This window comes from Macaca thibetana, chromosome 4 (assembly GCF_024542745.1).
Source record: "Macaca thibetana thibetana isolate TM-01 chromosome 4, ASM2454274v1, whole genome shotgun sequence".
Lineage (NCBI taxonomy): Eukaryota > Metazoa > Chordata > Mammalia > Primates > Cercopithecidae > Macaca > Macaca thibetana.
In genome coordinates, this window is record NC_065581.1 from 85,687,476 (window position 1) to 85,702,715 (window position 15,240).

At 36.4% G+C, this 15,240-nt stretch overlaps 1 protein-coding gene across 3 annotated transcripts in view; it reads right to left on the bottom strand.

Moving 5' to 3' along the window:
• The window catches only part of RNGTT (RNA guanylyltransferase and 5'-phosphatase), a 332,045-nt gene that overhangs the window by 54,616 nt on the left and 262,189 nt on the right, over nucleotides 1-15,240 (bottom strand). For all 3 annotated transcript variants that reach the window (XM_050789534.1, XM_050789536.1, XM_050789535.1), the window contains one exon: nucleotides 10,892-10,958. In XM_050789534.1, the coding sequence (XP_050645491.1) occupies nucleotides 10,892-10,958 (67 nt within the window). The remainder of the gene's footprint in view (nucleotides 1-10,891; nucleotides 10,959-15,240) is intronic.

The following is a 15,240-nucleotide window of genomic DNA, read 5'->3' on the forward strand; positions in this document are numbered from 1 at the left end:
AGTCTGAGCTCAGATCTGCCCAATCCTGCCCCACCTGATGGTTTTTCTCTACCCACTCTGGTAGGCGAAGACAAAAGACATAAACTCTTGGGACCTCTATGGCCCCGCAATCACCTGAGAAACCCAAGTATTTATCCTGGCCAATGTAGGGCAAGATTATATCCCCCTCCTACTACCACAGCTGATATTATCTTGAAAGCACCACCTCCTGTCTGGAGGCCAGTCAACTCAAGCCATTACAGCAACTCATAACAGAAAAATCCTGTACCCAAGGAAGGAGAAAACAACAGCTAATTCCACCACCTGCAACACCTTGGCCAACCAGAAGTCCAGAGTTTGTCCACGTGACAACTTCACCACTAGCATAACCATATTCAAGAAAACCAGCACACTAAACAAATCAACAACCAATGATTCCTACAGAGTCCACTTCAGTCCCCTGTCACCACCGGGGCAGGTGCTGGTATCCACAGCTGGAAGATCTAAAGATGACTCACATCACAGGACTCTGTAGGCACTCCCTAGCACTAGCCAGGAGCCGGGTAGCCCCACTGGGTGGCTAGACCTAGAAGAGCAATAGTAATCATTGCAGTCTGGCTCTCAGGAAGCCCAGTCCCTAGGGGAAGAGGGTGTGATGGTTAATATTGAGTGTCAACTTGATTGGATTGAAGGATGCAAAGTATTGTTCCTTGGTGTGTCTGCAAGGGTGTTGCCAAAGGACATTAACATTTGAGTCTGTGGACTAGGAAAGGCAGACCCACCCTCAATTCAGGGGGGCACAATCTAATCAGCTGCCAGCACAGCCAGAATAAAAGTAGGCAGAAGAACACGGAAAGACTAGAAAGGCTAAGTCTTCTGGCCTCCATGTTTCTCCCGTGCTGGATGTTTCCTGCTCTCAAACACCAGACTCCCAGATTCTCCAGCTTTTGGACTCTTGGACTTACACCAGTCATTTGCCAGGGGCTCTCAGGCCTTCGGCCACAGACGGAAGGCTGCACTGTCAGCTTCCCTACTTTTGAGGTTTTGGAACTCGGACTGGCTTCCTAGTTCCTCAGCTTGCAGATAACCTGATGTGGGACTTCATTGTGACCGTGTGAATCAATTCTCCTAATAAACTCCCCTTCATATATACATCTATCCTATTAGTTCTGTCCATGTAGAGAACCCCGACATACAAGGGGAGAGCACCATATCAAGGGTTCACTCTGTGGGAAAAAAGAATCTGAACAGCAGCCCTTGAGGTCCAGATCTATCCACTGAAACAGTCTACTCAAATGAGAAGGAACCAAAAAAGTGATTCTGGTATGATGAAACAAGGTTCTTATAACACCCACAAAAGATCACACAAGCTCCCCAGCAATGGATCCAAGCTAAGAAGAAATCTGAACTGACAGATAAAGAATTTAGAAGGTTGATTATTAAGCTACTCAAGGAGGTACCAGAGAAAGGTAAAAATCAAAGAAATTTTTTAAAAAATACAGGATATGGAAAAAAAGTCTCCAGAGAAATAGATATCACAAAGAAAGGACAATTACAACTTCTGGAAGTAAAAGACACACTCAGAGAAATACAAAATACACAGGAAAGTTTCAACAACAGACTAGAACAAGTAGAAGAAAGAATTTCAGAGTTTGAAGACAGGCTTTTGAATTAACCCAATCAGACCTTTAAAGACAAAGAAAAAAGAATTAAAAAAAAAAAAAAGGAAAACGCCTCCAAGAAATTTGGGATTATGTTAAAATGACCAAATATGAGAATAACTGGTGTTCCTGAGGAAGAGGAGAAATCTAGAAATTTAGAAAATGTATTTGAGGGAATAGTCAATAAAAACTTCCCTGGTCTTGCTAGAGATCTAGGCATCCAAACACAGGAAGCTCAAAGAACACCCGGGAAGTTCATCACAAAAAGATGGTTGCCTAGGCACACAGTCATCAGGTTATCTAAAGTCAAGATAAAGGAAATAATCTTAAGAGCTGTGAGACAAAAGCCTCTGGTAATCTATAAAGGAAAACCTATCAGATTAACAGCTCATTTCTCCTTACAGACCAGCAGGCCTTAGGGTCCTATCTTTACTCTGCTGAAACAAAATAACTGTCAGGTAAAAAGTTTGTATCCAGCAAAATGAAGTTTCATAAATGAAGCAGAGATAATCATTTTTAGACAAATGCTGAGTTAATTTGCCACTACTAAGCCAGCACTACAAGAAATGCTAAAAAAGTTCTGAATCTTAAAACCTCAAAATGCACCAAAATAGAACCTCCTTAAAGCATAAATCTCACAGGGCCTATAAAACAACACCACAATGAAAACAAAATAAAACCCCAAGGTATTCAGGCAACAACTAGCATGATGAATAGAACAGTACCTCACATCTCAATACTAACATTGAATGTAAATGGCCAAAATGCTCCACTTAAAAGATACAGAATACCAGAATGGATAAAAATCCACCAACCAAATATGGTATCTGTTGTCTTCAAGAGACTCATCTAACACATAAGGACTCAAATTAACTCCAGGTAAAGAGGTGAAGATATTCCATGCAAATGAACACCAAAAGTGAGCAGGAGTAGCTATTCTTATATCAGACAAAACAGACTTTAAAGCAACAATGGTAAAAAAATAAAGAAAAAGAGGGACATTATACAACGATAAAAGGATTAGTCTCCAACAGGAAAATGTCACAATCATAAATACATGCACCTAGCACTGGAGCTCCCAAATTTACCAAACAATTACTACTAGACATAAGAAATAAGATAGACGGCAACACCATCATAGTGGGGGACTTCAATACTCCACTTCAATACTCTGCACTTTCAAAGCAGAAAGTCAACAAAGAAACAATGGACTTAAACTATACCCTGGAACAAATGGACTTAACAGATATATACACAACATTCTACCCAACAACTGCAGAATATACATTCTTATCATAGCACATGTTACATTCTCCAAGACAGACCATAAAACAGACAGGTCACAAAACAAGTCTCAATAAATTTAAGATAACTGAAATTATATCAAGTATTTTCTCAGACCACAGTGGAATAAAATTGAAAATGAACTCCAAAAGGAACCCTCAAAACCATACAAATACATGGAAATTAACTTATCTGCTCCTGAATGATCTTTGGGTCAACAATGAAATCAAGATGGAAATTAAAAAGTTATTTGAACTGAATGATGATAGCGACACAACCTATCAAAACCTCTGGGATACAGCAAAAGCAGTACTAAGAGGAAAGTTCATAGCATTAAATGCCTACATCAAAAAGTCTGAAAGAGCACAAACAGACAATCTAAGCTCACACCTCAAGAAACTAGAGAAGCAAGAACAAAACAAACCCAAACCCTGCAGAAAAGAAATAACAAAGATCAGAACAGAACTAAACGAAATTGAAACAAACAAACAAAAAAAGCAATACAAAAGATAAATAAAATGAAATGCTGGTTCCTTGAAAAGGTTAAAAAAAAATTGATAGACCATTAGTGGGATTAACCAAGAAAAGAAGAGAGAAAGAGAGAAGAATCAAATAAGCTCAAGTAGAAATGAAATGGGAGATAATACAACTGACACCACAGAAATTAAAAAAAATCATTCAACGCTACTATGAACACCTTCAGGCACACAAACTAGAAAACCCAGAGGAAAGGGATAAATTCCTGGAACTATACAACCATCCTAGATTAAACTAGGAAGAAACAGAAACTCTGAAGAGACCAATAACAAGTAGTGAGATTGATACAGTAATAAAAGAAAAAATTGCCAACAAAAAAAGTCCAGGACCAGATGGATTCACAGCTAAATTCTATCACACATTCAAAGAAGAGTTGGTACCAATCCTACTGAAATTATTCCAAAAGATAGAGAAGAGGGAATCCTCCCTAAATCATTCTATGAAGTCATTATTGCCCTAATATTAAAACCAGGAGAGGACATAACAAAAAAAGAAAACTATAGACCAATATCCCTGATGAACACAGATGTAAAAATCCTCAACAAAATACTAAGTTACTGAATCCAACAGCATATTGAAAAGGTAATACATCACTTTGAAGTGGCTTTCATACCAGAGATGCAGGGCTGGTTTAACACATGCAAGTTAATAAATGTGATACACCACATAAACAGAATTAAAAACAAAAATGCTATCAATAGATGCAGAAAAAGCATTTGACAAAATCTAGCATTTCTTGTGATTAGAACCCTAGGCAAAATCAGCATAGAAGAAACACACCTTTAAGGAAGGAGACCACCTCTCCCATTGTCTCCTGTTTCATAAGAAAGCAAAAAGTTCAAAAAAAAAAAAAAAGCAGCAGAAGTGAGATCAATAGTCAGAGGGCTTGGTGCCAAGAACTGGGCCTGGTAGTTAAACATCAATTCCTGACCTAACCGTTGGTGTTATCCACAAATTCCAGACATTGTATGAGGAAGACTTGTGAAACTTTCTGTTCTGTTCTGCTAGCCCCTATCACTGATGCATGTAGACCTCAGTCACATAGCCCCCACTTGCACAATGTATCATGACCCTTTCACGTGGACCCCCTAGAGTGTAAGCTGTTAAAAGGGACAGGAATCTTTACTTTGGGGAGCTTGGATCTTGAGACGCGCATCTACCAATGCTCCCAGCTGATTAAAGCCTCTTCCCTCATAAAACCAGTGTCCAAGAGGTTTTGTCTGCGACTGTTCCTGCTACACCTTAAGGTACTAAAAGCCATCAATGACAAACCCACAGGCAACATTACACTGAAAAGGGAAAAGTTGAAAATATTCCCCCTGAAAACTGGAATAAGACAATGATGCCCACTTTTACCACTTCTATTCATCACAGTAATGGAAGTCCTAGCCAGGGCAATCAGACAAGGGAAATAAATAAAGGCATCCACATCAGTAAAGAGGAAGTCAAACTGTCACTTTTTGCTGATGATATGATTGCATACCTAGAAAACCCTAAAAGACTTATCCAAAAAGCAACTAGATCTGATAAATGAATTCAGTAAAACTTCAGGATACAAAATTAATGTACACAAATCAGTAGCACTGCTATACACCAACAGCAACCAAGCTGAGAATCAAATCAATAACTCAACCCTTTTAAAACAGCTGCAAATAAAATAAAATACTTAGGAATACACCTAACAAAGGAGGTGAAAGACCTCTACAAGGAAAACTACCAAACATTGCTCAAAGAAATCACAGACAACAAAAACAAATGGCAACACATCCCATGATTATGGATGAGTAGTATCAATACTGTGAAAATGACCATACTGCCAAAAGCAATCTATAAATTTAATGCAATTCCCATAAAAATACCATCATCATTCTTCACAGAACTAGAAAAAACAATCCTAAAGGTCCCAAGTTTACACATATTTATGTCTTTATGTAGGGCTTAGACAGAAAACTAAAACTAAAAGATGAGTAAATAATGGAAGAGTGTGTGTGTGTGTTCAGCTGTAGGAATAATTGTTATGCTCCGTTTTATATATTTAATACTAATAGTACAGATGTACAGGTATTTATCAGCATGCTATAGCAAATTTCTGAATTCATTTAACATGTGTCCAAGTATCTATTATCTTTTTGTGTTCTTTCTTTTCTCTTTCTGAACTTTATAAAATGGAGCTCGTTTTTAGGTAAAATATCTCTAGCAAACATTGCCTGCAACACCAAGCCACCCACACTGAGGAACTTAAGTCTTGTGATGCTAATGAATGAGAATGTCTTTTCCTCCATGATCAAGTGAACAATTTCATATCATGATTTAATTTTAAAAATCAACAACCAACATGTTCTTAAGAAAAGCAAAGCAGTCTCCATTTTTTAAAGGTTATATATTATCTTTACATTTAGTTTAATGGGAAAAAAGTGAACATAACAAATACTGGTATTTCATATTCACAAGTCAGGTACAAGCCAACGTAGGAAATGAACCTAACTTTTATAACCTAATGTCAAGCATTTGAACTATGATTTTTAAATTGTTATCCAATTAACTTATATTCTAATTCATATGCATGTAATTTGATGGAGCCATAGGAATTATGAAAGAACTTCAACAATTAATAAGGATAAGAATCTTTTCACAGTGAATGAAAGAAATCTTTCCCACAACAACATCAAAGGAAAAAGACACCCTAAAATCATAAACTTTTTTCTACAGGGCCGATTATCTAGGTATAAAGGATTGACAAAAGATTGACTTTGTTACTGAGCTTGTTAGGAAATGTGCAGATAAAGAAAATGTTATATTAATAAATCAGGTGAGTGATAGGGCAACTACCACTCAGATACACATAACTCTGAGACTGTATTTTTGAGACACTATGTAACTCACACCACGAACACAAAAATTCTCTCCTTACTGAAATATATCAGATAAGCCTCTCTCTTTTTAGTTACTTCAGCTCTAATGAAGAGAAACAGGATTTTCCAAATCATTGGTCAGAAAAATATTGAGCTGTCATAAATGTTCCTGCTGTAACCTATTAGGATTCCTGGCTATACTGCTGAATTTGGTGAATGGGATAGTGAGGGGGGTTTATGAAGAGAATCTTGCCAATTCTCCTCATGTTACAGGGATATTAAAAATGGAAGAAAAAAATGGACTTGAATACTTGACATTATTTAAGGAACTAGAAAAGTCAAGAGGTTCCATAATTTAAGATCCTAATGATGAACTTTAGAGAATGTTTAGATTTAGGTTAAATTAATGGAGTTATTTAAAGAGGTGCTAATGCTATGGTAACTAAGATAAGATTTTTCATTTAAAAAATGTTGATATTGTGGTGGCCAGGCATGGTGGCTCACACCTGTAATCCCAGCACTTTTGGAGGCTGAGATGGGTGGATCACTTGAGTCCAGGAGTTTGAGACCAGCCTGGGCAACACGGCGAAACCCCATCTCCACAAAAAAATTAGCCAGGCGTGTGGCATGCACCTGTAGTTCCAGCTACTTGGGAGACTCAGGTGAGAGGATCACCTGAGCCTGAGAGGCCAACGCTGCAGTGTGCTGCAGTGAGTTGTCATTGTGCCACCACACTACAGCCTGGGTAACAGAGTGAGACTCTGTCTCAAAAACAGATGTTGATATTATGACTGAACATCTTCAGTATTAAGTATGCTGCATATTCTATTTAACCTTAGTCTACTCTGAAAATTCCTTATTTTTCAAAACATAAAAATATGTCATAAGCAAGTGGAAAGGAGTTTTAACTTACAAGTCTCACATGGATAGAAGAAAAATAACACATGGAGCCAAGAAACAAATGTGAAGAAAAATCAGAAAACTATGTAACAACAACAAAAAAATCACAAAACAAGTGTATTGGCTTCTGGCCAGGTGCGGTGGCTCATGCCTGTAATCCCAGTACTTTGGGAGGCTGAGGCGGGTGGACTGCCTGAGGTCAGGAGTTCAAGACCAGCCTGGTCAACACAGCAAAACCCCAGCTCTACTAAAAATACAAAAAATTAGCCAGGCGTGGTGGTGTGAGCCTGTAATTCAGCTACTTGGGAGGTTGAGGCAGGAGAATCACTTGAACTCGGGAGGCAGAGGTTGCAGTGAGCCAAGATTGTGCCACTGCACTCCAATCTGGGTGACAGAGTGAAACTCTGCCTTAAAACACACACACACACACACACACACACACACACACACACACACACACACACACATATAGGTTTCTCAGAAAACATTAATAGAAAGTTACAAAAACAAAACTGAGTGTCTCAACTCTTTCCTTTTTATAAATTGCCTTGAATGCTAATATTTTTTCATTTCTTATAAGAAAGTTTAATAGAATCAATTAACCCACCCTTAACTAATATTACTATAAAAACAATTTTTTATAAAAGATTAAATAATGCTTTCCCACTAAGATAAGAAACAAGACAAGTATGTCTGTTCTTGCCATTTCTATTCAACTCTGTATTGTAGGATTTAGTCAGTGCAATAAAGAAAAAGCAGGCCAGGGGTGGTAGCTCATGCCTGTAATCAGATTCAAGACCCACCTGGCCAACACAGCAAGACCCTGTCTCTATAAAAAAGAAAATTTAAAAAAAGAAAAGCAATAAAAGGCATCAAGATCAGAAAGAAGGAGAACTGTCCTTACTAGTAGAGGACTATCATTTATGTAGACGATCCTATGAAATCTACATAAAAGCTACTGAACTAATAATCGAGTACAAGATGGTAGAGTTTAAAGCCAACACATGAAAAGAAAAAAAGATCCATCAACTTTTTACAGACTGGCAAGTACCATTAAACAATCAGAAATTAAAATTAAATCCTGCCCAAGTGTCAGGGTGAGTAAAAAAAAATTAAAAGAAAACTTTTGTAATAGTGTACAAAATACAAAACAGATAAATTTGCTTGAAAAATGTCTAAAACCAATATACTGAAAGCAACGAAATATTGCTGAGAGACCTAAATAACTAGAGAGCGATGTGGCCTTAATGAATTGGAATATTTGATACTGTTAAAATTTCAGTTCTCTGCAAACTGATCTATACGTTCAACACAATCCTAATCACAATCTGAACAGGCATTTTTATAGAAACTGACAAGATGATCATAAAAATTCATATGGAAATGAAAGGAACCTAGATTAGCCAAACAACATAGAAAAAGAACAAAGTTGGAGGATTTACACTACTTCATGATTTGTTATAAAGCTACAGAAATCAATATAGTGTGGTTATTGGTAGAGGGATAAACACATAGGTCAATGGAATGGAAGAGTCCAGAAATAGATTCACACATATATGGATCAACTGATTTTCAACAAAGCTGTAAGGTCTTTATTCTTTTCGAAAGTGGTTTTGGAACACCTATATATCAACATGTCTGAAAAAAAAATGTTTGAGAGTAACATTCTGGAAAAAAAAAAGATTAAAAGAAAAAAAAAAAGAACATCAATCCATACTTGACTCTTCTATAAAGATTAACTCAAATGGACAATAAACCTAAAGGTAAAACCTAACAGTATAAAACTTCTATCAGAATACATAGAGAAAAATCTCTGTGACTTTGGGTTAGGAAAATATTTCTTAGATACAACAACAAAAGCATGAGCCATGAAAGAAAAATAAACTGAACTTCATCAATACTAAGAACTGCTCTTTGAGGGCACTGTTAAGAGATGAAAAGACAACCTACAGCTGAGAGAAAATAATTGCAAATCACAAATCTGATACAGGACTTATATCCAGAAGATACAAAAAAATGTTCAAAACTCAGTAAGAGAACTAAAAACCCAATTTTAAAATAACAAGATTTGAAGACATACTTCACTAGAGAAGATTTGAACATATATTTGACCGGATTCAGATGGGAAAAAAGTACATGAAAAGAATCTCAGTCATTACGGAAATGTAATACAACTACCACATGACCCAGCCATTCCCCTCCTAGATATTTACCCAAGAGAAAGAAAAGCATATGTCTATGCAAAACTTGTACACAAATGCTCACAGCAGCTTTATCTGTAACAGCCCCAAACTAGAAACAACCCAAATGCCCATCAGCAGGTGAAAGGATAATCAAACTTGCTATAGCCATAGAATGGAATACTACTAATGGCAAAAAAACACAATTACTTTTACACCAACCTGATACTTGGCAATAAAAAATAATAAACTAGTGATAAGTGCAATAATGTGGATGAATCTCAAAATAATTATGCTGAGTGAAAGACGGCAAAAAAGAAAGTGAATATACACTATATGATTTCACTTATATAAAGCTCTAGAAAATGCAAATTAATCTATAATAACAAAAATCAGATTAGTGGTTGCTTGGAGACCACCAAAAAAAAAAAAAAAAAAAAAAAAAAAAAAAGGAAGGGCAGGAGGGGGAAATTTCAAAGGGGCACACGGAAACTTTTTGAAGTGATTAATATGTTAATTATCTTGATTGCAGTTATGGTTTCACAACTGCAAGCATGTCATAATTTATCAAATTGTACAGTTTATTGTTTGTCCTTTAGATCTCAATAAAGCTGTTAAAAACATTTTTGTTTTTCGAGGCAGTCTCACTCGGTCGCCCAGGCTGAAGTGCGGTGGTGTGATCATGTCTCACTACAACCTTGACCTCCCAGGTTCAGGGAATCCTCTAGCCTCAGCCTCCTGAGAAGCTGGGACAACTGCCATGCCATGCCCAGTTAATTTTTTTTTATTATTTTGTAGAGATGAGGTTTCACTATGCTGCCCAGGCTCGTCTCAAACTCCTGGGCTCAAGCAATCTTCCAGCCTTGGCCCTCCCACCTTGGCCTCACAAAGCACTGGGACTGTAGGCATGAGCCATGTGCTTGACCTGTAAACATTTTTTTAATGGCAAAAGGGATGATCTCAAAGATTAATCTCTAAATGTACTCTTCTAAATTAATCACTGAACTATTTTGGTCAAAGTCATCTTTACTATGGCAAGAATATTAAAATAATCAATTCCTTTGAAAAGCTGAATGATTTCTTCAGCAGAAATACGTAGAAGCTAATGAAATTATCACTTCACATTCACTTTTTTTTTTTTTTTTTTTTTGAGACAGGGTCTCACTCTGTCGCCCGGGCTGGAGTATAGTGGTGTTATCATGGCTCACTGCAGCCTCAAACTCCTGGGCTCAAGTGATCTTTCCACCTCAGCCTCCAGAGTAGCTGGGACTATAGGCACATGCCACTAAACTTGGCTAATTACAAAAAAATTTTTTTTTTGTAGAGACACGGTTCCCAACATAGTCTCAACATCCTGGGCTCAAGTGATCCACCTGTCTTGGCCTCCCGAAGTGCTGGGACACAATATTTTTATATGTTGATGATTATTAGCAAGTTTTTGATGGATTCTAGATAAGAGAACATCCAGGAAAAGTACCCTGAAAATGAATAAACATACCTTGATTTGTGCAAAGGGTCTTTCATAACCTCCAACATACAGAAGACCAACATTCTGAGGAAGTAACCTACAAAGAAAAAAAAGCATTATTTATAAAATACTCCTTATGAGTAAGGTTGTATAATTATCAAAATTTGAATAATAGATATAATATAGATACATTATAAAATATATTAGATGGATGCCGTGAGAAAAGTATTCTTGTCTTTCACACTATGAGATAGTAACCAGCAAATAAATAATTTTATATTTCAGAAAGTAATGGGAGCCAAGTGTGGCTGTGTGTGCCTACAGTCCCAGTTACTCGACAGACTGAAGCAGGAGGATTGCTTGACTCCAGGAGTCCAAGGTTGTAGTGTGCTATGACTGCACCAGTGAACAGCCACCCCCTTTAGTCTGGTCAATATAATGAGACCCCGTCTCAAATAATAATAATAAGTAAAATGTTGAGAATGAAAACTTAAATGTAGAACACTCTAACATATTAGTAATTATAACAAAATTACAGAGGGTCCTTGAATAACACAAGTTTGAACAGCATGAGTCCACTTACACAGGGATCGTTTTTCAATAAAAGTTACACTGAGTGTGCCTGTCTCTCCTGCCTCCCCTTCCACCTCTTCCACCTCTTCTCCCTCTCCCACCACTGAGACAGCAAGACTAACCCTCTTCCTCCTCCTTCTCAGCCAGCTCAACGTGAAGACGACAAGGATGAAGACGTGTATGATGATGTACCACCACTATGCAATGTACAGGAGGTAATACAAACCTAAATACATCGGTACCAAAATCTAACAGGAAAACCTGACAAATACATAACCTTAACAAAAGGTACCCTCCACTAAGAGGTATAAGAGAGAAACTCACCATTAGAAAGTAGTGGAATAAAGGTATTTGCTATGAAGAGATCTGGAAAAGTTTGAATAGATGGGATTTGGGATTAGCCTCAAAGAGTGGGTAACACAAAGGGAAAAAAACAACATCCTGCGAAAAAGAAGATTTGAGACAAAGACAGCACAGGTATGGACGGAGTAGGGAATAATTTAGTTGGAGATGAGAACTCAAAAGAAGTTTAGAATTAACCATGAAGAATTTCAAATGGCATATACTTTATTTTGTAGGCAATATGGAGTCACATTAAAAGATGTACTTTATTTCTTATAAAACAATAAACATGAAAATAAAAATCAAACCAAACAAAGGTCTAATATAAAAAAATGGTAATGATTATGGTCTCTGCATTATCCCTTCCTTCTTATTCCCACAGTTCTAATATGTCCTCACTCTTAAATGCAATGAAACATTGAGAATGAAGAAATACTATCATTATAACTGTGCTTGTGGAGTATGTGGGCAACTAGTAGTGGTGCAGGGTATAGGAAGCACATAATTAAATATTCTTGCGTTTAACTGACCAAAATGTACATATATCTCATCTTTCTTTTATCAAAAATCTTTACATAATGGACACTGTGAATAAATGGATACAACTTCAGTCTGAACATGATTATACATGAAGAAGAAAAAACAAATTGCCTATACTCCTTGCCCAGAGGAACTACGCAACGTCACTTCTCAAAGTCTCGACATTGAAAGTTAATGGCCTTTTAACTTAATAGATTTCTAATGATCTCTAGGATGGCTATAAATTCTATTGCATGAATCTCAGAATGGAACACTGTGTAGTATCTAGAGTCAAAACAAAAAACTAAACAACAATTGGAAACTCAAAACAATAAAAAACTTCTCGGCATGCCATATTGATATAATCACAGAAAATGAGAACACGAGATTATCATAACCATCTCTTTTAAATTCTGTTAGTGACTTCAAAACCCTACTTCAACAATTCCAGGATATACATTTATTTATAATTTAACTTCTCTGAAATTGAAATGCCTGTGATGCTAGGTGGTATCATAATAATAACCAGGTGACTGTTGTGAGGTAATTGTGTGATTACCCTTCATTGACATGGTCTACTAAGACCATGAAAGCACAGTCTCATAGCAACTTAGATTCTATGAAATAAGGTACATATTTAGTCTCCTGGGAATATCCCCTGTACCCTATGTTCTATAAGAGCCTACAGGCCGGGCGTGGTGGCTCATGCCTGTAATCCTAGCACTGTGGGAAGCCGAGGAGGGCGGATCACCTGAGGTCAGGAGTTTGAGACCAGCCTGACCAACGTGGTGAAACCCCGTCTCTACTAAAAATCCAAAAATTAGCTGGGCGTGGTGGCGCACGCTTGTAATCCCAGCTACTCAGGTGGCTGAGGTAGGAGAATCGCTTGGACTCAGGAGGCGGAGGTTGAAGTGAGCCGAGATCATGTCATTGCACTCTAGCCTGGGCAACAAGAGTGAAACTCTTATATCAAAAAAAAAAAAAGAGCCTATAAAGTATTAAAGGGTCACTAAGAGAATATTAATAGCTGCTAAACACAATTCTGAATTAAGCCAACTTAGCAAAAACTTTCTTACATTTGGAATGTAAGTGATGACACTGTAATTTGAAACATACTGTTGATGGTTACAAACACGACTAAAGGCATTTGTTTAGTAGATTCAAATAGGAAACACAGGAAATGTCCCTAATCTAAGAAATGGAGAATTTCTTAGCCCATCATTTGACAAATAAGAAATTAACCAACAAAATTTTAAATCTCTCCCAAATCATTGCTGGTATCATAAATTGAATGTTAGGTATATATAGCAGTAGTTTAATTTATTTCCTATATAACAAATGTTCACAGAAAGCTTGATAAAACCTCCTTTAGCAGCAGGAATAGTCACTGTTCATACAAATAGATGCTAGAAAAGGAAAAGAATAAAAGCTGCCTGACATTTAAAAATCAGTATGCCTCTAAATTACTATCCATATGCATTTCAGGAAGCTTGCCAATATACTATTTAGTGTGTCCCTCCCTCCAACTTGCCTAATAACTACCTTTCCCTAAATAAGAAATTTCTTAAATATATCAGTTAGCACATATATATGTATGTATGTATATTTCACTTTTAAAAATTACTAGTCTTTCTTTTAACATGTGTCATAAAAGCCTGCTATGCATAAGGTAATACTTTGAGAACACAAATTCCCACTTTTAAAATGGATTTCTTTAAATATCTTTACCTTTCAAAAAGTATTTTTGCAAATTGTATACATAATTATTGTCAAGTAATATGTACCATTTCATCATGCGGGGTGCTTATGTACAATATAGCAATCACACATTTTTAAATCCCCACAGTAAAGCATTAATTCAGCACTAATAAACACATTTATACATATATTTAAAAATAGAAGCCCTGACTTACTTGGTACCAGGTAATTGTTTAGCCCTTAAGTTAGGTGAACATTACCATAACCTTTATACAAATGCTAACAACTCTGAGATATTTGTTTGCAACTAAATGCTTCTATACTGTGGCTACCAAAGAGGATGTTTTTGGAAAGTAGCAATAAAGAGACACTGTTGGACAAAAACAATCTATTATAGCTTTAGAAGTTAAGAATAGGCAAGACTAACATATATTTTGCTTTCAATTTTCCAAACACAAACACTAACCAATATCTATTCTGAAAAGAAAGCCCCAAAATTGTTTCCAGAAAAGTTTCTCATAAAAGAAAGTAAAACTTGTCAGGTAATAGAATAAATATTTAAAAGAACTTCATTCACCCAATACCGATGATACATCAAACACAGAAAACCTGCTTTAAAAGTAAATTGAGTCTGTAATTATTTCAAATTACAAGTTTAAAGGGGGCAAGAGATTCTTTCTAAAAATAAGCTAAATAACTCAAAATTAACTGTTCTATGTACAAGCCATAACTATAGTACCCATTATCAGATATATTTTTAAATTGAAACAAAATACCTTGAAACAACTAATAGCACCTTGAATACTGACTTACATAAAATTCCACTGTTTAGCAAGTTATCCAAAGACCAGACTACATCCAATACATCTCCTATTAGAAAACAAACAACCAAACAAATAGGAAGCAAATACACTTAATATAGGATCAATAGTGCCATCTTGAACTTAAGAAAATGCATATTATTGATAAGGTCTACATTATTCTTCGAATCTTCTAGTGGGATATAAATTTAAAAAGTGTATTCCACAAAGCAAATTTTTTTTTCCTTTTTTTAAAATTTCCAACTTTTATTTTAACTTCAGGGTATGTGTGCAGGATGTGCAAGTTTGTTACATCAGTAAACATGTGCCGTGATGCTTTGCTGCAAAGACCATCCCATCACTCAGGTATTAAACCCAGCATCCACTAGCTATTCTTCCTGATACTCTCCTTCCTCCCACATAAAGCAAATTTTGAACAAATAAAGT